This window comes from Protomyctophum parallelum (genome assembly GCF_964188405.1).
Source record: "Protomyctophum parallelum genome assembly, chromosome: 16".
NCBI classification, from domain to species: domain Eukaryota; kingdom Metazoa; phylum Chordata; class Actinopteri; order Myctophiformes; family Myctophidae; genus Protomyctophum; species Protomyctophum parallelum.
In genome coordinates, this window is record NC_139711.1 from 31299569 (window position 1) to 31324059 (window position 24491).

Genomic DNA, 24491 nt, shown 5'->3' on the forward strand with positions numbered 1-24491 from the left:
TGGTCAGGGTGTTGCAGCTTTAGAGGAGTTATCCAGGAGTACCGCCCTATATATTCTTGAAATCATGGAGAGAAAGAGAAAAGAATAGTGCGACCAGACCAGTCTGTGTGTTAGTGAACGCGAAGGATTACATTGTGAATCTTTGTTTTTGTATCAATTTGTGGAACATTGATTTGGGATTTTAACTGTTTTGGAGGTTCATGGGATTTACTGTGAATACCGAAAGGAATATTGTATTTACTGGGAACGTCGGATAGAACAATGAAGCGGCAAGTACTGTTTATCTCGGTCCTCTGTCTCAGTTCAGTGCTCGGACAGATCAGCTACTCCATTCCTGAGGAAATGGCAAAGGGGTCTTTAGTCGGTAACATTGCTCAGGATTTAGGATTGGATGTGAAAAGACTAAAATCAGGTAAAGCTCGTATTTTTACGAAAGGCAGTGCAGAATACATCGAGCTCAATAAAGAAAAGGGAGTCCTCCTCATCAAAGAGAGAATAGACAGAGAGTCATTGTGTGGCCAATCGACTCCATGTGCTTTACATTTCCAGATAATATTAGAAAATCCAATGGAATTTTACAGTATAACTATTGAGATAAAAGACATTAATGATAACCCCCCAGCCTTTGAAAAGAGCGATGTTGAAATTAAAATCAGCGAGTCCGCTGCAAATGGCGCAACATTCATTTTAGATAGAGCCAGTGATCTAGACGTAGGCGAGAATGGTTTGCAAACCTATATCCTAAAACCAACTGATAATTTCGCCCTTAAAATGCACAACCAAGCGGATGGGACTAACAATGTCGAGATGGTCTTACAGACACCTCTTGACAGGGAGAAAAATGAACAGATCTCGTTAGTTTTGACCGCAATAGATGGAGGTGAACCGCAGATGTCAGGAACAATGCAGATTTTGATCACAGTCCTGGATGTTAATGACAATGCCCCTGTTTTTACGCAATCTGCTTATAAGGCTTCCATAAGAGAAAATGCTCCATTAGGAACAGTTGTAACGACAGTTACCGCAACAGACGCAGATCACGGCTCTAATGGTAGAATCAGTTATTCAATTTCAAGCATGATGGATTACGCTCGAGGAATATTTGAAGTAAATGAAAATGGCGACGTTAGCCTGGTCGCAAATATTGACTATGAAAAGGCTAGACATTTCCAAATAAACATCCGTGCAAGTGATGGGGGGTTAACCGGTTCATGTAAAGTGATAGTTGACGTCTTAGATGTAAATGACAACAAACCTCATATTCATATTATGTCTAAATCAAATGTGATATCAGAGGATTCCAAACCCAACACTGTTGTCACAATGATAAATATCGAAGATGCTGATTCAGGCGAAAATGGCGAAGTAAAATGCAATATTAATGATGATATTCCTTTTGTAATGAAATCTACATCAAATAATTTCTATAGCCTAGTGACAGACAGTGATTTAGACCGAGAGAGAGTCTCTGAGTATAACATCAGTGTGACGTGTTCTGATGAGGGAGTGCCTTCACTCTCCAGCAACGTCATTCTCAATTTAAAGATTTCAGATGTGAATGACAACGCTCCTGTCTTTGAAAAGGCATCATATGAGGCCTATATTGTAGAAAACAACACACCAGGACTCTCTATATTCACAGTAAAAGCCAGAGACACTGACTGGAACCAGAATGCTCGTGTTTCTTATATACTGGAGGACTATTCTATTAATGGAGTGCCAGTCTCCTCATATGTGTCTGTTAACGCTGATAGTGGAGTCATACATGCAGTGCGTACTTTCGACTATGAGCAGATCAAGGATTTCCAGTTCTGTGTCAAAGCTCAGGATGGGGGCTCTCCTCCACTCAGTAGTAATGTGACTGTGAAAATACTGATCCAGGACCAGAATGACAATGCTCCTCAGGTTCTGTATCCAGTCCAGAGTGGCGGCTCTCTGGTGGCTGAAATGGTGCCTCGTTCAGCAGATGTGGGGTATCTGGTCACTAAAGTGGTGGCTGTTGATGTGGACTCTGGACAGAATGCCTGGCTCTCTTATAAACTACAGAAAGCACCAGACAGGGTGCTGTTTGAAGTGGGATTACAGAATGGAGAAATAAGAACCATCCGTCAAGTCACTGATAAAGATGTTGTGAAACAAAGGCTGACTGTTATAGTGGAGGACAACGGACAGCCCTCTCGTTCAGCTACAGTCAATGTTAACGTGGCGGTGGCTGACAGCTTCCCTGAAGTTCTCTCAGAGTTCACTGACTATACACAGAAGGAGTACAATGACAATCTGACTTTTTACTTAGTCTTGGCTTTGGCAGTAGTTTCCTTTCTCTTCATCACGTGTTTAGTTGTTATTATATCAGTGAAAATATACAGATGGAGACAGTCCCGCCTCTATCATTCCAGTCTCCCAGTGATTCCATACTATCCACCACGTTACTCAGACACTTTGGGAACAGGAACTCTCCCCCATGTGTACAATTATGAGGTGTGCAGGACAACTGACTCCAGAAAGAGTGACTGCAAATTCAGTGGTGCTGGCATTCAGAATATATTAATAATGGACCCAAATAATACAGGCACAATGCAACGGATACAGAGTGAAAAGAGCATCCTGGATGAACCAGACTCTCCTATAGAGGTTAGACGTTTTTGAATCTGTAGCCTACGTATAGAAAATTATTTGGCTGTCACTGGTCGTTTAATCTTCAGCACCATGGACAGCAATTTGCAGTTTTCTTTCCTTTCCTTTCTCTCTGTCCTTTCAAGTATAGCCTAATATACTTGATATAAAGCTGTCTGTCTGTCTGTCTGTCTGTCTGTCTGTCTGTCTGTCTGTCTGTCTGTCTGTCTGTCTGTCTGTCTGTCTGTCTGTCTGTCTGTCTGTCTGTCTGTCTGTCTGTCTGTCGATATAGAGCAGACGTTGTAGATAATACATCTTGAAATGTAATCTGAGACATAGCCTATCATTGTAATATATGTTTAGGTCTCTAAGTGCCGCTGTTGGTTAGTGTGAGGAACATGCCACACATTTCGTCCTCCCATTTTTGTTCGCATTGGAGGTCCATAATGTAGTAGCCTATAGCTAGCCTACAATGCAACCAGACATCACATTTAATCCAGCTATAGACTTTATTGTTTGTAACGCGTTGGCGTCATCATACACCCCGTGTATGAGTGTTTTATTTTTTTAAAATCAGAATGGAGATCCTTTCTTTCAATCGAGGAACAATTACATGGACGCTGCTTCTGTGCTGCCTATTCTTCGAGGTATCGCACGGACAGGTCCGCTATTCTATTCCCGAAGAGATGGCCACGGGCTCAATAGTGGGAAATATTGTCCAAGACCTCGGTTTGGATGTTAAGCGGCTGAAATTTGGTCGGGCACGGATTTTTACCGAGGACGGAAGTGAGTACATCGGTCTGAATGTCGACAAAGGGACCTTAGTAGTGAAAGAAAGGATAGACAGAGAAGAGATGTGCAGACAAGTATCTGCCTGCTCTCTGCATTTTCAGATCATATTGGAAAATCCCATGGAACTGCATCGAATCAACGTCGAAATTTTAGATATTAATGACAACGCTCCAGTTTTCAATAAAAGGGAAATGAACTTTCAAATTAGTGAACTGGCTGTTAACGGGGCTCGTTTTTCTCTCGACAGTGCCAAAGATCCCGACGTTGCGCTGAATACTGTCCAAACATATAAACTGAATCCTACAGATAATTTCAAATTGAACGTCCTATCTCGTCCTGATCAGTCTAAATATATTGAAATGGTTCTGCAGACTCCACTGGACAGGGAAAAACATGAGAAGCACACACTGACACTGACAGCCTACGATGGTGGTAATCCTCAGAAATTGGGGTCTGTCAAAATAAACATTATTGTCTTGGACGCAAACGACAATGCTCCGGTATTCAGCCAGTCGGTGTACAGGATAATTGTTCCAGAAAACGCGTCGAAGGGCGCTGTTATTCTAACGGTCAGTGCCACTGATGCAGATCAAGGCACAAACGGAGAAATAATGTATTCGTTTTCTCAAAACGCTGATAGCACTTCATCTCTTTTTAATATAGATCAGCAGACAGGGAAAATTACCATAAGCGGTGTCTTAGATTACGAAAAAAACAAACATTATGAAATTGATATTGAAGCTACAGACAAAGGAGGCTTAAGAGATACCAACAAGGTGCTCATTGAATTAACTGACGTAAACGACAATGCTCCTGTGATTAGCATTATTTCTTTCTCCAACCCAATACCTGAGGATTCTACTCCAGAGACTGTAATAGCGATGCTTAATGTCAAAGACCTGGACTCTGGGAAAAATGGCATAATTAAATGTCGCATCAGTCCAGATTTACCTTTCAAAATAAAAGCTGGCTCGACTAATTTCTATAGTTTGGTGTCTGACGAGTTTTTGGACCGTGAAACAGCGCCAGAGTATAATATAACAATTACTGCCACAGACGAGGGGTCTCCCTCTTATTCCACAAACAAAACGGTTACTTTGAAGATATCTGACGTGAATGACAACGCCCCATTATTCCCACAGCAATCTTACACTGCATACATTGTAGAAAATAATTCACCTGGAATGACAATTGTTTCGGTTAAAGCTGGTGATAGAGACTTTGGGAATAACGCACGCATTTCCTATTTCCTAGAAGATAGTCAAATGTATGGTTTGGTAGCCTCAGCTTACTTTTCAGTGAATGCAGAGAGTGGAGAAATACTTGCTGTGCGTTCCTTTGATTATGAACAAACAAAGCAGTTCAAAATTATTGTCAAAGCACAAGATGGGGGCTCTCCTCCACTCAGCAGTAATGTGACTGTGAATATAATGATTCAGGACCAGAATGACAATGCTCCCCAAGTTCTGTATCCAGTCCAGAGTGGTGGCTCTCTGGTGGCTGAAATGGTGCCTCGTTCAGCAGATGTGGGCTATCTGGTCACTAAAGTGGTGGCTGTTGATGTGGACTCTGGACAGAATGCATGGCTCTCCTATAAACTGCAGAAAGCCACAGACAGGGCGCTGTTTGAAGTGGGATTACAGAATGGAGAAGTAAGAACAATCCGTCAAGTCACTGATAAAGATGCTGTGAAACAAAGACTGGCTGTTATAGTGGAGGACAACGGACAGCCCTCTCGTTCAGCTACAGTCAATGTTAACGTGGCGGTGGCTGACAGCTTCCCTGAAGTTCTCTCAGAGTTCACTGACTTTACACACGATAAGGAGTACAATGACCTCACTTTTTACTTAGTCTTGGCTTTGGCTGCAGTTTCCTTTCTCTTCATCACATGTTTAGTTGTTATCATATCAGTGAAGATATACAGGTGGAGACGTGAGCGCCTGTTTTTCAAATCCAGTGGGAATCTTCCTGTTATTCCATATTACCCACCCACATATGCAGACATCAGTGGGACAGGCACTTTGAAGCATGTGTTCAATTACGACGGCTATGGAACAACTGACTCTCGGAAGAGTGACATGAAGTGCACCCGTCCATTCAGTCAGAGCACTTTGAGTGTTGACCATAGTGGCATGAGAACTGTGCCCAGGCAAAACCCTGGGTCAGAGGATTTAATCACAGAGGTGAGGCCTTCATCTCTCCATCGGTTCACCTGGTCACAAAGAGCTGATGCAATATGGATCTGCTTATTGTTCACTTAAGTTAACTCTCAAAGGTTTTGTGTGCAGTCTCAGTTATTCTGTGATTTTTGACAATTTCTTGTCAGGCCAAGAACTATTTGTGAAGTATTTGATCTTCAAGGGCATGCTGGCATATTTATTTAGCGGTTTGAAAATCCACCATAGAAAGCATTCTTCTATATGGCATGCAGTGCTTGTGTTGCTCTTCCAGTTCTTTATCAGAACAAGCATGCCATAAGCAACCTCCACTTTGCACCTCCACTTACCATAATGGTATAACAGCATGAGGATCTGTGTGCTTAGAATGTCCTTAGGGTATCTTGCACATGTTGTACCTGTATAATGGACCTGTATGATTTCGCATGGATTTGTGATGAAGCCGGTTAGTTTAAGACCTTATTATTAGCTTCTTGCATACATATTATTATGTGTTCATTCTAATTCAGGACATAGCCTATAAAGAAGTTCAATATAGCCTATAATATAGGGCATATAGGCCTATGGTATATAGCAGTTCGATTAGGAGAGACATGTGTGCCTGTATTCACAGACAGGGCCCTAAAACGGGTTGTGGATTTGTAGCAATAATGCAGATTTTGAAATGTCAATTTAAATAGATATAGATGCATGATATATGATGACTGAAAAGGAGGTATACACTGCTTAACGGAGAAGGATTAATTGGAAAGGTCTTCCTGATTGAGAACATGCATTTTGACTTTAGAGTGTATTTGTAGCATTTTGTTTGTTTTAAAGATATTAACTGCTTGACATAGGAAACCTAATGCAAGGAAATGACTGGGCTTGAGACCAGATTTCAAATCCAGTCTCATCCTTCATTGATGGATGGTTCCATGGTGTTGTGTGTTGTGATGATGGTACAGATACAGTCTATTAAGTCATTGAGATCAGGGTGATAAACGTTATATACACAGGAAGTCTCATTACAAGCTTCTTGCATGTGGCAAAACTAGAAACAATATTTGCATTCATTGCAGTGCCCGTTCCATGTTTGTACTGACCTATGAGTTAACAAATCTATGTTCAATTGAAGTGTGAAAAACCATTTATATCACCATACATGTAGGGAAATGCAATATGCAGTAGATCTAACTGCAATTTGAAGAGTGAATGGAAATGTACTTGGTTGCTGCTGTACTGAAGCATCACTGCAGAGGGATCTTTCCTCCCATACACGCACAACACGCATGCACACACATGCACACACACGCACACTGCACTGTTTATGTGACCTAGTTGTTCCCTAACACAGTGCTATATGTTACACTGTTTATATACAGGAAAAGATAGAAAGAAAGAAAGATGAATATGGTTAAAGAAAGGCGCATTGAAAGGCATGGAAGTGAAATGTAAAATAGGCTGTGATTGAGAATGAAGAGGGTATGAGGCTGTCACAGAAGGCAGCCTGAGAAAAAGGGAGGTTGAGAGATGAAGAGAGTGAGATAGACGGCAGGGGGGAGGGGAAGGCGCATGGTAACCGGCCCTCTTTCCACCATCCAATGTGCAGTATCTGTGTTAGTGCTGGTGAACCAGCAGCCATTTTGATGTGCAGCCCTCTTTGTCTGCATGGTGAAAGGGCTTTAAAGAAGCTTGATATGTGTAACAGGGTGTGTTATATATATATATATATATATATATATAGGGCTAAATGGATTGACTGCACTATGAATGAGAGAGAGAGAGAGAGAGAGAGAGAGAGAGAGAGAGAGATGGGGGGGAGAAGGGGGTAGGGCAGAGGGAGTAATAACTCCATTATTTAGACTACAGTATAGAAAATGCCAAATAACTGAGAAAACAGGCATGGGGCAATTGTGTACAATTGAAACATTGCAAAGCAATCAGGGAAGTTCAGGGAACTGTGCTGATCCTGCATTGCTGTGCAGTTGCTTGTTGTCAGTCACATCATATTATGATGCTATAGTTTTAGTCCTCAGTGAAAACATATTTCTTACATGATTCCTTCTGTTCCTCCATTCCTCTTAACCAGGCAGTAGGTCTTTAAAAAGGTTCATGCCCTGCAGTAGCCAGGCCTTAATGTTTACCTTTCAACACAAGGGAATAATTACCGTCCATATGGCTTTCACCTGCACCCCATAATGTTAACTCTCGCAGAGGGAGACTCATACAGGAAGTAGTAGTAGCAAACCCAGTTAGATTGCCTCATAAACTGGGTATCATTTACAGTTGTTTTTATCTACTGCACACACATATATTAACTCTGTAATAAAGTGTATAACTTGATGTTTGCCGTCTACTATGAGGCTGAATGCATGGTCTTGTAGTGAATATTGTTGTTTCTGAGAATATTTGTTCTTGTTATTGAGTTTTAATTTGCCACCTGACTGGCCCAGGCCAATGGGTTGGTGTATGTGTCTTGCTGCCAGTGGGGTCTCTATGATCCGCTATAAGGTCTGTGCTTTTATGTGACATTTGAAAATACAGGTAGACACGCCGTCACTCGTAAAAAAGCACACACTTTAGTTTTACTGCGTGAACTTTTTTTCTCGCAGGATGCAGCCTGTCATCATCAGTATTATTATCCCACATCTGTGACTGCTTTGTCGGCTCCGACTGCGTTTTTGAACCACTCGGTGTCTGTTCTCAGGCTCGTTAGCTGGGAGAGAGTTTTACTGAGCACTGTAAATCCTGGTGGTCACAGTGGCTCCATGGGGGTCAGAGCTCACAGACACACCAAAGCTGTACTGAATGGTTCCGTCTGTTTGTCATGATTTGTATTGTTTTTAAGTTCAGTTGTCCGTGTCATAAACAGTCACTGAAACCTGAAACATTTCCCTAATGGACCCTTTTCACAGAGCTATAGCTAATAAAGTCTGTTTGATTTAGGTGAGCTCAAGAACAAGCATTGACAATAGTCAATTTTATAATTACTATAATGTTTGCTAACTAGTACACCTACATCAAATGAAAGTAGCCTCTATTCATTGTATTAGCTCCAACTGTCCTTACCCAGTTATGAAACGCCTGTCAGAAAGAATTATTGCTCAAATGTTTTACATTTATGATGATCAAAAGCCCTTGCAAATGTTGCGAACGTTCTACTTTTCTAAACCTTTCCATGACATGTTCCCATGCATGTCATAGCATACTGAATATTGCTATTTCATCATGTACAGTATTTGTATTAGAACAAAATTGATCATTTACTAACAGTAACTGATGCAATTACCCATCAGTGTCTGCTGTACCAAAAGGAAGCATTTACCAAATTCACAGGCGCATAAAATAGTATTGGCAGACATTTGGGATTAACATGATCAGCAGTATCCTTTTCTTATGCCTGGCCACAGTGTTGAGCTGAGAAGCTTGCCGTTCCAATAGCACGAGCTGTTGTTTATACTTCCTCCTTAGCATGTCTGTTGAACAGCTGTTTATGTGTGTGAGGTTGGAGGATCCAGACAGCAGCACTTATAGTACTGTGTGTGTGTGTGTGTGTGTGTGTGTGTGTGTGTGTGTGTGTGTGTGTGTGTGTGTGTGTGTGTGTGTGTGTGTGTGTGTGTGTGTGTGTGTGTGTGTGCGTGTGCGTGTGCGTGTGCGTGTGCGTGTGCGTGTGCGTGTGCGCGTGCGTCTGCGTGCATGTGTACTTTAGAATTTTAGGCAATGAAGGAATTGAAATTAAGTAGTACAATTATGAACAGTACAGGTTAACTTGGATGTTTTGAGTGGCCAAGCTGTCACCTGTAATCCTGCATCATCGTCTTCTCCTGCCAGATCCTTGGCTTGACGTCTGTTTATGCTTGGGAGTGACTGCATTCCCTGACATAAAGCACAGCTCAGTATACATTCACCATTGCATTAAACTTACAGTGATCAAATTAAGCTTGCTCCATTTCTAATGTGATTAGCCCTCATCTGAAGAGGCCCTGCCATTTGTGGCAATACAATCTATGTTTTATACACATCAATTGTGTGGACAATTGACTAATAAATTAAATTAACACTCTGCATTATGGATATGTTGATATGCCTGCCCTTTCATACATTTCAAGTGCCATACATCCCTGCATGTGAAAGAGAGAAAAGAATCCTTAGCTCTAAAAGCTGTGCTGTTTATTTTGTTCCATATATTTAGTTCAAATGGCATTATTCCAGTGGTGGAATTGTTTTATAGGTTTGCTCTATGTTAAATCCAAATGACATATTGTTGCCTTTGATGGAGAGATGGTCCACTGATACGTAAACTGTATGATGTCTTGGTATGATCATTAGTAGAGATACTGTTAATAGGTAGGTAGGTAGGTAGGTACTAGGTACTGTTAATAGAAGTAGGGTGTGATTATTGGGTGTGATATTCTAGCAATAAGCAAAAGCACTAGACTACATAGCAAGCACACACATGCAGTATATATTATACTATAACCTTTCCCCCTATTTCAACATCTGTGTGAATGTGTCTTCTAGTGACCTGCATAGAACTGTGGCAATCTGGACATGCTGATCCTTTGGAAAGGATTACATCAGTGTAGAAGGGTGTGGCAGTGGGTCAGAGGCAGAGACTACACACTGTCAAATAATGAGTGTTAATTTAACTTGAGTTTAGACAGACACATTCAGGTATATGGACCAAATAACACCAGACATCCAATACAGAGAAGCCACAGTGGATTTGAATGTCATTCTACTGCAAGGTGTGGCAAGGTGCATGGCACTTAAAGACAACAATGATCAGTGCAGATTTGTTGACTTCTGACTTTTTCTCTTTCACCTATCATTCTATATTTTCTCCCTTTTATTAATCTGTCTGTTTACATTTGATCATTTGACCTCTGTTACTCTCTCTCCTTAAAACACTATCAGCTGTTTTTGCACTATGACCATAATGATATGAGGAATATATGTAGGAATATCATTCATCACAATGTTTTACTGATTTTGATAGTTGTTCATTGCATCATTAGCTGTTTAACATTGTAGCTAGAGCTGGTTTGTTTGCTACAAGGCACTCATGGTCTCAGACTGTCCTCCCTTTCTCATTTTCTCTCCTGATCCTGTTCACTGCATCCTTCCCCTCCCCCTCTTCATCTCCAGCTGCACCATTCTGCTGCAGAGAGAGAGAGAGAGAGAGATATTGCTTTTATGCAGGACATTTTGTCCAGTCTGTATACAAAGCCATCCTTTGGCATGCTTGCTGTATGTAGTTCACAATGTGCGAGTGCAAAGATCAGTCCCGTGTCAGTTTGCAACCATTTGTAAAGAGATTAGTTTATGTAACCTGGCAATATGAGGCTGTGTGTTACTGTTATGATTGAATATTGTATGCCGTTGTCTATAAGGACACTTTATCCTGAAAGATAAGAATATATATGATGCCAAACTCAATCTCCCTTTGTTGGCATCACAATTTCTCTTCCTTTCACTCTTCCTTTCTGCCTTTACCTCGTCCCCATCTCTTTTTTTTTTCATAGCTCCATTTCTTTTTCTTTTTTCATCATTGCCAGCTCCCAGGAAGCAAGTGGGTTGTGTTGCCACAGCAACAAGCTGACTCACTGGCAGGGCTGTACCACCTTCCTTTGGTCCACAGGGGGGCAGCAGCAAATGCAGCCCCTTGTGTGTGATAGATCCATGCAGCTGTTGGTAGAGAGAAGGCAGGTTGGACCCCTATATTGGGGCAAAGAAATGCAGCATGCTCAGGCTCACGTCTGGATTGTTGGGAGAAGGGGAGGGAGTGCTCCATGGTGTTTGGGGTGGGGGTAGGATTTAACATTCTGCCTATATTTGTTACTGATTAAATGTAAATATATATATATTGGCTCATGCACTTGCTTTTGGTGCCCCTTTCCTGTTTTTTGGTTTTCTTTTTTGTTAATGTTTTGAGATAATGTTAGGTTGTAGTTTTATTGTTTTTTTTTTTGCATAATATAGATAGATAACAATTAATATTTGTCATGACATATGCTTGAGTCATGAGGTTTGTTAGTTGTAATCCGTATGAGGTAAACAGTATACCATCTTCCATAAGGATTATTTGACAGTAAGACTGTCTGCTTTGTTCTTCTTTGTCTAAAAAGCTGGACACCACCCACCCCACACACATCATGCCCTCCCTGACACACTTGGTCACAGCATGTAAGCAGATCATTAATAAGGCATCATGTTATCCCAGGGCATCGCCTTGAGGCCCCCTGCTGTTGCTAGTAGTGTAGTGTCTCTGTGCATCAGTGCAGGTCATGATGGCCATCGTCCATGCAGTGTACTAGTGGTGATCCTGGTTCCATACTTCTCCTTGTGGTACAGGGTAGGGTGTTTTTAGATGGCCTGGTCAGATACTATTGGCACAACTGTTACACTTACACAACTAGTATCATTGTTACTTCTACCCGCCCTCTATTTTGTCATAGGCCTAGACATTATGCTAATATTTGTGTGTGTGTGTGTGTGTGTGTGTGTGTGTGTGTGTGTGTGTGTGTGTGTGTGTGTGTGTGTGTGTGTGTGTGTGTGTGTGTGTGTGTGTGTGTGTGTGTGTGTGTGCGTGCGTGTCTCTCTCTCTCTCTCTCTCTCTCTCTCTCTCTCTCTCTCTCTCTCTCTCTCTCTCTCTCTCTCAAAATAATATATATATATACATATTGCCTACTATTTCATTGAATTTATCTCCCTATATCTATCACTGCCAGCCTGTACTGTCTCACTCTCTCCCTGTTGTTCTGTAGTCTGTTTGTATGTATCTCTCTTTCTCTCTCGTTCATTATCATTACCAATGTATGTTATTTTTTTGTAAATGTTTTATATTTTGTAACTGTACCACACGTTCTCAACTGCTTATGTGTGCCAAATGAAAATGACAGATTCATCTTTACATTGTCCATTTTCCATATATATTCACTATACACACACACACACACACACACACACACACACACACACACACACACACACACACACACACGTTGCACAAGTTAGAAAGTATCAATATCAAAAGTCTAACACTAAATCACTTTCAGTAAATACTAAATAAACATTGTCACTGGTGGGTGAAATGGTAAGTATGGTTACTGTGATTCCCAAAGCCATGATCTATACTGAGCACCACTCTCACCGACATTTTCTTTCCTGTTTGTTCTCTTCCATGTTTCCTGCCTCTGCTGCTGCTGTTCTGCTGTTTGTTTCCTGTCTCAATGTCATATCCCTGTCCCTCCAAATAAGGTAAGAAATATTCCTATCTTACATTTTTTCACTACAATGGTTAAGTTAATTAAGTTCAACACATGAACCCCATCGTCCCCAAAACCAGATCAACAAGCACTCACATGTGAGCAAGTTGATACGGTGTAGAGGTTAAAAAAAATAAGAAAAAAAGAAAAGAAAAGGGGGCTAATAGACCCTGAGGGACTCAATTCAGCATGGGTTCATGTGGTTACACACACACACACACACACACACACACACACACACACACACACACACACACACACACACACACACACACACACACACACACACACACACACACACACACACACACACACACACACACACACACACACACACACTCTCTCCTCTCTCCTCTCTCCTCTCTCCTCTCTCCTCTCTCCTCTCTCCTCTCTCCTCTCTCTCTCTCTCTCTCTCTCTCTCTCTCTCTCTCTCTCACACACACATTATTCAGATTGATCAAGGGCAAGGCATCATTTCGCCTTGAAATTCACAGTGACTTTTTATACTTTGAAGTTTTGAACTCCATATCATATATTTACATCATACATGAGGAAATAGAGCTCCATAAGTATTTGAACACCTATTTTGTGTGATGTTTTGGTTCTGTTGTCATGGGCATCGAAGACAAATGCCTGATTTCAGACGCTGGGGTCATGCGGCGAACATAGATGTTCTACAAGCCCACAGTGCTTGTAGATCAGCTATGTTTGACAAGCTGCACCGTCAGGCTTACGCCTTTCCTAAATGTCCTGCAGGAGATTGTCCAACTCAGATGATCAGATCATATCTGCCTTCACTGACATTTTGATAAACTTTCTGCAATAGAAATGGAATATAGAGTTGCACCTACGTCTATGTCTCTGCAAATAGCATAAACATGCAGTAAACTATATGTTACTTGCCAGCTAAATATTGCTGTGCAGTGTGCATGGTGGCATTTGCTTTGCCTAGATCTATTTACTGAATAATTAATGCAACAACAGCTAGTACATGCCTGTACAAATGCAGAACATCGATGTCCAAATATTGCAGATTTAAATTACATTTAACTATTATTTACATCAGATTCCATATTCAAATTCACTTAGCCTGTCTACTAGCTGAGCCATCTAGTCAAGCACTATTTGGGGAATGAATTGGATGAACAAAATGGATACTGGCATTGACTAAAGACATTGAATCATTGTCTTGTAGATGTAATATAGTGCATGCCACGTTGTGTAACAGTGTATTGTGTGTGGATGGGACAGCTTTGTTACAATCACAATGGAAAGTGAATTAAACATTATAGAGGCATATATTTTCTGTTCACTTTAAAATATATATATCACCTTTAAAAACTGTGAGCACAAATAATCTGACACACAGTGTGGAAAACATACAGGTGTGGTACAAGATGTGGTTACAAGGTGGTTCTCTCTACTTCACAGTTATTGATAAACGGGAACAGAACATAACAGAGATTTAGACATGAATAAAAAGAGCACCAATCACAAACATTCAATAAGAAATTGACCAATCTACAGTTACAGTACACTGCTGCACATACTTATCATGAGATTACACACTGCTGCATAGAATTTGGCATAGTCAAGCAAGCAAGGTCATCATGACATAACCTCATATTGTGGCTCTTATAAAAACAAATTAATGTATTACCACCGAAGTAAACAATAATTTTATCCTATAATATTGTAGGGTGTTTGAAGCTTAAGTATAGAACTTGGTCATTAGACTCATTACCTGACTATAGCAAACCTACATTTATTATCAAATTATCAAATCAAATTGAACAATATAGCACAATAAAGTTAAATCAAAAACAGTGTGAAACAGTGTCACATGAGCATCAAAATACAGAATTGTGTCATGCAAGGACAATAAGGTATAAAATATAAATAATAACCCAGTGGTTCTCAAACCTTTTAATGCGTCAAGGACCCCCAAATTAACACCCATTTAAAAAGATATGCCAAGGACCCCCATTAGGGAAGATTTTTGGCATTGATTCTCAACTATTTTAATCTCAAAGACCCCCAGTTTGACATGCACAATTTATATTGCATAATAAATCTTAATGCATTTAGCTGGGGAGTGGGGACCCCCTGGAACTCCCTCAAGGATCCCCAGGGGTCCCCGGACCCCACTTTGAGAACCACTGATGTAACCTGCATTACTGCTCTGCTCTATAAAGGTGGTAGTCTGAATGGACTGCAACCATAGAGACACAACAGTCACTATTGAACTAAAGAAACCCACAAAAGGGAGTCACTACTGAAAAGTTGTTAAGTAAATGTTAAGCTCAATATGGTATATTTAGTCATGGAAGACAAACTGGACAAAGAAACTTCACTGTGCAACTATTCATGGAGCTCTATTTAGTAATATAACTTCTAATCTACATGTTACATCTCAAACACACTGCAGCACCTATATGACGAGGCTAAATAAAGGGATACATAAAGTGTGAATGGCATGTATATTTGAAAATATTTGAAATACAATCTTGTGTATATATTGTGTATATATATATATATATATATATATATATATATACACACACCTACTGTCATTAATTCATAAGCCATCATATTACAAATACAAAATACCAAGGATACCACATGCCTACAACTCCATGCCCTCGATGTGGTGCAGTTTATTGGTCTTTAAATGTCTCGGCATCATGGTGCCGTTCAGCGAGGGGAAGTGAACAGTGTTGTTTTGACTTCAAGCATGCCTGCTGTGCTGTAACGTGCTGTTTGCATGGGAGTCCGAGTAGCAGAGCGGCAGAGCCTCCCTCGTTGCAGCAGCACGAGTTGTCCGCCTGTGTGGCGCTGTCCACCCTCCTGGTGCTGAAACCAGCTCCAGCAGCCCTCTCCCCCTCCCTCTACCATTTTCTCACATGGCTTCTCTATATCTCCCTCTGTCGTTCTAGACTATTCAGAGCACTTGCATTACAAAATAAAAGAAAAAATATGTTTGCTTATTTTTTTATTTGTCATGGTATTATTGTCATTGTCATGGTCATTTATATCAGTATTATTGTTTTCGTCTATTTATTGTTTCACTTAAATGTTATTAGACATTTAATTTGGAATGGTCGAAGGACAAATCACAGCTAGTGCTGTCTGTTGGCAGGCAGACCTAGGAGTAGGCATGTATGCTCTACATTTTAGATTGCTTTGATTGGTAGATACCGACGTACGTCAATGCATGGAATGGAACACTAAATAAATTAGTTCACGGAATTTGTGTGTGTGTGTGTGTGTGTGTGTGTGTGTGTGTGTGTGTGTGTGTGTGTGTGTGTGTGTGTGTGTGTGTGTGTGTGTGTGTGTGTGTGTGTGTGTGTGTGTGTGTGTGTGTGTGTGTGTGTGTGTGTGTGTGTGTGTGTGTGTGAGAGAGAGAGTGAGAGAGTGAGAGAGTGAGAGAGAGAGAACACTGTGGAAAAACACATACGCTCCGCTCTCCCTCCCTTTTCATTTGCTCTACAGACCTCCATACGGGTATTTTATGTCGACTACTGGCATCATTATTTTCTGAGCCTCACGGAGTGCTCTGGTTACGTGTGTGGGTGCACTATCTTTCTCTGACCACAGGAAGGCAACGGAGAGCCTTGTCAGCCACAGAGACATCACAGGGTGGCAGAGAGTGCACAGACAAGAACATATAGGCTATATGCAATGCATACATCCATTCACAATGCACTCTGTTTGATTCTACAATTATGCATGATCCATTCATGGTCTTGCTATGTGCTGTCATGCATACATTTTGTCGGGATTTTAATAATCCTGAAAAAATATTTATAACAATATAACAACAACAATTTGTTTTTAAATCTCCTCGTTGACATTATTAGCAATGATGCTCAAACGATAAGCAGTGGTCTTTGAACCTTTTATGTGATGTATTGTTCTCAACAGTATACAGAATGGTGCATCATATAATTGATATATACGTCACTGGGCTCTGGAAGCTTGTTGAGCCACGATTGGTGAAAATCACTAGGCTCTGTGCACCAATAGGATGCGCAACTGTACAGAGAGATCTACTCCCTCCCTCCGTGCAGTTTCATTACCAAAACCCATACAATCTTCAGAGAAGAGAGAGGGATGCTTATACGGATACAAAGCATGTCCATCACTGTAAAATATGAGGAGACATCGACATTGGATCATATTATTTTATTTGTTATCACCTAACCCTTAAAAGGTTACTTTTGGGTGAGGGAAATGGCTTTTGATGTTGGAATAATGTGGAATAGACTGCCTGCATGGCAGGTGCTTTTGTGGTGGCATCATTTCTTTCTCCTGTGGAGTACAATAGACGCACAGACTCGCTACACAATCCCGGAGGAACTGAAACAGGGCTCTGTTGTAGGGCATTTATCCAAAGATCTTGGTTTGGTGGTCTCTGAACTCTACCGACGAAAATTGCGCATAACCTCAGAGTCTGGTAAGCAATATTTCAGTGTGGACCTGGGGAAGGGAGAACTGGTGGTGAGTGAGAGGATAGACAGGGAGGAAATGTGTGGACAGAGAGTGCCGTGTTTGCTGCCTTTGGAGGTCGTTATAGAAAACCCACTGCAGCTGCATCGAGTCGAGGTTGAAATACAAGACATCAATGACAATTCCCCGAGTTTTACTACAAAAGAAAGGGTTTTGAAGATAGCAGAATCTATAAATCCAGGTGCACGTTTCCCCTTGGAAAGCGCACTTGATCCAGACGTGGTTTCCAATACCATACGAACTTATACCATCAGCAAAAATGACCATTTCAAATTAAATGTTAAAAATCACAAAGACGGAACCAAATTCCCCGAATTGGTCTTAGAAAAATCTCTTGATCGAGAGAGACAATCTGTGCACACTCTTATTTTGACCGCAATTGATGGTGGTGATCCCATGCGTTCAGGTACCTCTGAAATAACCGTTACAGTGCTTGACAACAATGATAATTCACCGCAGTTCGTGAGACAAGTGTATGAGGCTAATGTTAGTGAAAGTGTGAGTCCAGGGACGGAAATATTACACGTGAAAGCAACTGATCCAGATGAAGGACTAAATGGAGAAATTGAATATTATTTTGGAGATCAAACCACTGATTTAATCATATCACTGTTTGATATTGATCCTTCTACTGGGGCTATTGTTGTGAAGGGGGCTTTAGACTACGAAAATAATTCATTACATAGATTTGACGTCGTTGCTAAAGACAAAGGAAATCCTCAAATGGATGGACATTGCAGCGTTGAAATGAAAATAATTGACATTAACGACAATACACCTGAAATAATTGTTACCTCACTAACATCACCCGTTGCAGAGGATTCTGCCATCGGAACAGTTATAGCTTTGTTAAGTGCCAAAGACCCAGATTCTGGTGATAATGGTAAAATAAAGCTGAGCATATCTTCAAAGTCTCCATTCAAGCTAAACCCCTCTGTCTCCAAGCATTACGCACTAGTAACGAATGGACCACTTGATCGTGAGATAAATGCCCAATATAGCATACAGATAATTGCCGCTGACTCAGGAAAACCCTCATTGTCTAGTAAGAAAATAATCACTGTTGACGTGCTAGATGTAAATGACAACCCACCGATTTTTTCCCAGCCTCAGTATGTGGTTTATGTAAAGGAGAATTATGCGCCTGGAAAAATATTGTGCTCAGTGTCAGCCACCGATTCTGACATGGGGGCAAATGCCAAGATTTCCTACTCTATTTTAGACTCCAAAGTGCAGGACGTGTCTGTGTCCTCATATGTCTACATCAACGCTGACAATGGCAGCATCTACAGCATGCACTCGTTTGACTATGAGAAACTGAAGGTGTTTCAAATTCGGGTTCAGGCAAAGGACCAGGGCTCTCCCTCTCTTAGCAGCAACGCTACTGTAAATGTTTTCATCCTGGACCAGAACGACAATGCCCCCACTGTTATTTACCCCTCCTCCGCTGTTCTGGGCTCGCTCTCTCATCAGAGAATGCCTCGCTCTGCTAAAGCAGGACACCTGGTTACTAAGGTGACTGCCGTGGACGCCGACTCGGGCCATAACGCCTGGATCTCCTATAAGCTGAAGGAGGCCACGGACGCCTCTCTGTTCACTGTCAGTCTTTACACAGGAGAGGTGAGGACTAAACGCGCTGTATACGAGCAGGATGACTCCTCTCAGACGCTGATTGTAGAGATCAATGACGACGGAGAACCAGTCCAGTCCTCCACTGTCACAGTGTCTATACTACTAGAGGATGGACTGCATGAGCCCATTTTGGATTTGCGGAAGAAATCCGAGCCCAATAAGAAAAGTGGGAGAATAACACTTTATTTGATTCTCTCTCTGGCCGCGGTGTCCGTGCTGTCGGTTGTGACTTTTCTCATTTTAGCTGTTAGGTGCATAAGGAGCAGTAGAGGCAACGGTAGTTGTTGCCTGAGACGGAGTGACTTTGATGATTACAAGAATCCCAACAGAAACCTGCAGATCCAGCTCAACTCAGACGGCCCTATTAAGTACGTGGAGGTCCTGGGAGGAGACATGATGTCTCAGAGTCAGTCGTTCAGGTCGTGTCTCTCTCCCATGTCAGAGTACAGTGATTTCACATTCGTTAAACCCAGCAGCACCACTGACTTTAAGGAGATGATGAACGTCCTAGATGCGTCTTTACCTGACAGCACGTGGACGTTTGAGAGCCAACAGGTGAGCAGAGATCAAGTGTATTGTATTTTTCTTTATTTTATTTTTATTACCAATTGTCGCCTTATGCCTTATTTGATTGACCTGATTGAGCTCTGCCGTTGTAAAGTTTGTTGCTGTTTCAGCACCATGGACAGCGCCATGTTTCCTGTTAAGGACCACATAAGCCCTTTTCACATGTGCGTTTTTGTCACTCTTACTTTGATATGATTACATTCCGTCAAATCACTATTTAATATATTTTTCCTTCATTGAGATATAACAGCCTATAGTCACCTTCCAGGTGTGTTAGGGTTATAGGGTTTGTGTGCGTGCGTGCGTGCGTGCGTGCGTGTGTGTGTGTGTGTGTGTGTGTGTGTGTGTGTGTGTGTGTGTGTGTGTGTGTGTGTGTGTGTGTGTGTGTGTGTGTGTGTGTGTGTGTGTGTGTGTGTGTGTGTGTGTGTGTGTGTGTGTGTGTGTGTGTGTGTGTGTGTGTGTACGCGTGGTTATGCATATTTGAGATCAGCAACGTTTGACTATACAAACAAATACATTGACTTACATTGTATATAGCATGATCTGGTTTTATTGAGTTGGATTATGGTTTATTTTAAATTGACCTCAGCCATTGTCCACAACGTTTCAGCACCACCGAGGTGGACAGTTGCTCAAACAAAACAGTAATGTTAACTCCTTTTTTCCCTCTTTTTGTTTTATTAATATTTATTATTTTTCGGTTACTGATTCGCAACAAGTCACTTTTATGACACATTATCCCAGATAAATATATTGCGGTTTTTAGATTACAATTAAAGTGTGTGTGACATGAATTGTATAAGTGTTGAATTAATACACGTCATCATCTACGTTGTAAAGTAGCCTGACTATATAAGTAATATACATATTCAGAGAACATTTATTGAAAAGCAGCATGGAGCCATGGAGAGAGGTAAAATAGGGATGGGGGGGAGCCCCTCTATAGCTTCTAGGCTGCTGTGACTTCAAGAGCACAATTCCGTTCCTCTTATTGGATAGTGAGGAAAGATGCTGTGCTCCAATAGCGTACAAAACTGTACAAAGAGATCTACTCCCCCCTCCCCTCCATGCAGCTTCAGCACTGTATCCCCCCACAATGGTCAGAGCCGGAGGAGACAGCGCTATGTAGAGCTTTGTACATTCTGTCATAAGATCTGTGATTTAGTTATGCAAAAATACTTGCAGAATCCGTCTGTGGCATTGAGATTTCAGAAGATGGATTTTAACACATTTCTGTGCGTTGTGTCATTGGGAATTAACCTATTGTAACATATCAGGCATGACAAAGAGAATTGGATATCGAGACTGGAGATGGCACGCTCTTTGGTGGCATCATTTCTTTCTCATGTGGAGTACAATAGACGGACAGACACGCTATACCGTCCCGGAGGAATTAAAACAAGGGTCTGTTGTTGGGAATTTAGCCAAAGATCTGGGTTTGGGACTATCAGAGATTTTTGACCGTAAACTGCGTGTCGCCTCGGAGGCTGGTAAGCAGTATTTCAGTGTGAATGCGGGGAAGGGTGAGCTGGTGGTGAATGACAGAATAGACAGAGAGGCTTTATGCGGACAAAGCGCCAGCTGTGTTCTACCTCTGCAGGTTGTTATAGAGAACCCGTTGCAGCTACACAGGATAGAAGTGGAAATAAGAGACATAAATGATAATTCTCCTAGTTTCCTTACAAATGACATTTCCCTAGAAATACCCGAATCCACCGTAGCGGGTGTGCGCTTTCCACTGGAGAGTGCAGAGGATCCCGATGTTGGGAATAATGGGTTGAAGACATACACTCTTAGTAAAGACGAGTGTTTTAGTTTGAAGATTAAAGAAGTTGAAGATGGAAAGAAAGTTCCTGAACTCTTTCTAGAAAGACCTCTTGATCGGGAGAATAGAGCTGTCCACACGCTCCTTTTGACGGCCATAGATGGTGGAAGTCCAATCAAATCAGGAACATCACAGATAACAATAACAGTTCTTGATATTAATGATAATTTCCCCGTATTCGAAAATACGCCTTATAAGGTCAGCATTAAAGAAAGTAGCTCTAAAGGTACGTCTATTCTTAAACTGAAAGCAACAGATATTGACGACGGTCCAAATGGAGAGATATTGTATTTCTTTGGCAAACGAACGCCTGATGTCGTGCTCTCCATATTTGAAATCAATTCATTGACGGGGGAGGTGCATTTAAAAGGCAATCTTGATTATGAGAAAGCTAATTCGTATCGGATTGATGTTCGGGCAAAAGACAAGGGAATACCTGAAATGGAGGGCCATTGTACTGTTCAAATAGAAGTATTGGATGTTAACGATAATGCCCCTGAAATTGTTATCACCTCAAAACCCAGCTCAGTGCGCGAAGACGCGCCGACTGGAACAGTAGTAGCTTTAATCAGTGCACGGGACCTTGACTCGGGTGATAATGGTAAAGTGACGTTAATGCTACCCGAGGGATCGCCTTTTAATCTGAAACCATCGTTTTCTAATAATTACGCGTTGCTTACCAGTGGAGTTTTAGACAGAGAGAACTACTCTGAATATAATATTGAAATAACAGCCACCGATTCGGGCACGCCTCCTCTAACTAGTAAGAAATCTATACCTGTGAGCATCATTGATGTGAATGATAACCCTCCAGTATTCAGTCAACCCTCATATAATGTTTACTTAAAGGAGAATGGCTTGGCAGGGTCAATACTATATACAGTGTCTGCATCCGATCTAGATTTTGGTGAAAATGCCAAGATTTCCTACTCTATTTTAGAGTCCAAAGTGCAGGACGTGTCTGTGTCCTCATATGTGTATATAAACTCTGATAATGGCAGCATCTACAGCATGCACTCGTTTGACTATGAGAAACTGAAGGTGTTTCAGATTCGGGTGCAGGCAAAGGACCAGGGCGCTCCGTCTCTTACCAGCAACACCACTGTAAATGTTTTTATCCTGGACCAGAACGACAATGCCCCAACTGTAATCTACCCCTCCTCCGCTGTTCTGGGCTCGCTCTCTCATCAGAGGATGCCTCGCTCTGCTAAAGCAGGCCACCTGGTTACTAAGGTGACTGCCGTGGACGCTGACTCGGGCCATAACGCCTGGATCTCTTATAAGCTAAAGGAGGCCACGGACGCCTCTCTATTTACTGTCGGTCTTTACACAGGAGAGGTGAGGACTAAACGCGCTGTATACGAGCAGGATGACTCCTCTCAGAGTCTGGTTATAGAGATCAATGACGACGGAGAACCAGTCCAGTCCTCCACTGTCACAGTGTCTATACTACTAGAGGATGGACTCCATGAGCCCATTTTGGATTTGCGGAAGAAATCTGAGCCCAATAAGAAAAGTGGTAGAATAACACTTTATTTGATTCTCTCCCTGGCCGCGGTGTCCGTTCTATCACTTGTTACATTTCTCATTTTAGCTGTTAGGTGCATAAGGAGTAGTAGAGGCAGCGATAGTTGCTGTATGAGACGGAGTGACTTTGATGATTACAAGAACCCCAACAGAAACCTGCAGATCCAGCTGAACTCAGACGGACCTATTAAGTACGTGGAAGTCCTGGGAGGAGACATGATGTCTCAGAGTCAGTCGTTCAGGTCGTGTCTCTCTCCCATGTCAGAGTACAGTGATTTCACTTTCGTTAAACCCAGCAGCACCACTGACTTTAAGGAGATGATGAACGTTCTAGATGCGTCTTTACCTGACAGCACGTGGACTTTTGAGAGCCAACAGGTGAGCACTGCAGATTCAATGAAAAGTACTTGTGACATTCCATGCCTGATTTGTAAATTACACACTATTTGTCATAGGCCTGTCAAATGACGTGTTGATTTGGGATGATTAAAGGTTCACCCAAAACACACACACACACACACACACACACACACACACACACACACACACACACACACACACACACACACACACACACACACACACACACACACACACACACACACACACACACACACACACACACACACACACACACGACAAAAACGCAAATCATGTTATGACAAGCAGTGGTTCCCTATATGAATACACAGTGTCTCCATAGAGGGAACCACTGCTCATCTGCTGTCCACAAACGTGGTGCTGAATTTCCGCATGATAGGGCCTGCATGCATGACGACGTTATGCACATCTTGAACAATAAAAAAAAACGTGCGTGCCGTCTATCGACAATTACAAGCTCGACAATTCAACATTTAATATATTATAGTAATTGCTAAAACAAAAGAATGTTCCCAATCAAAATAAAGAAACCAAAAACGTGTAAACATTAGCACCCGTTGCTTAAACAAACATTATGTTGTAACTTGTAATTGATGTTGTAAGATGATAAGAGCTCCCCTCACTTCACACGGGTGTGGTTTTTCATTATAGGATAGTATAGCCTACAACTACATAAACGTTTGTCTCGTTAAATATGTGCATATATAACATTGTCAACAATTGAAGTCCTATAGCTTGCCTTGCAGTGGCTATAGACGCGAATCTGCCAGTGACAAAAAAGGGGCTTATCATGCGGAAATTCAGCACTACTCTCCTGAAATGAGCAAATTAACAACGATTTCTTTTCTCGTATACATACTTGTGAAACGAATCTATTTTATATATTTTTTAAATAGATTGCCGTTGAAGTATACATTTTCGATCTTATTAAGACTTTTTCTAATGGATGGATAGACTATATAATGTTTAACCCTAAATGCATACTATACCTCGTGACCCAGATCAAATTTCCACACACACACACACACACACACACACACACACACACACACACACACACACACACACACACACACACACACACACACACACACACACACACACACACACCACACACACACACACACACATTCTTATGTGGAACAATGATTATAGAGGCTTCTGTGACTTTAAGAGCTCTCTGTATTTCCCTCGTATTGGTGTTTGGAGGGTGAATCT

General features: G+C 41.6%; 2 protein-coding genes across 9 annotated transcripts in view; one reads left to right on the forward strand and one right to left on the reverse strand.

Annotated features, from left to right (window-relative positions):
- LOC310873755 (protein diaphanous homolog 1-like) overlaps positions 1-24491 on the reverse strand; it is a gene marked incomplete at its 3' end in the record, with an annotated part of 344698 nt that overhangs the window by 41588 nt on the left and 278619 nt on the right. The window lies entirely within an intron of this gene.
- Positions 1-24491, forward strand: part of LOC310872942 (protocadherin gamma-C5-like) — a gene marked incomplete at its 5' end in the record, with an annotated part of 105676 nt that overhangs the window by 40592 nt on the left and 40593 nt on the right. Inside the window, one exon of one of the 8 annotated variants that reach the window (XM_083785148.1) lies at positions 253-2631. The exons of 6 other annotated variants lie outside the window; for them this stretch is intronic. In XM_083785148.1, coding sequence (XP_083641274.1) covers positions 262-2631 — 2370 coding nt within the window. Of the gene's footprint in view, positions 1-252; positions 2632-17065; positions 19529-24491 lie in introns of those variants that run through there. One more of the 8 variants, XM_083785150.1, reaches the window with a different exon arrangement.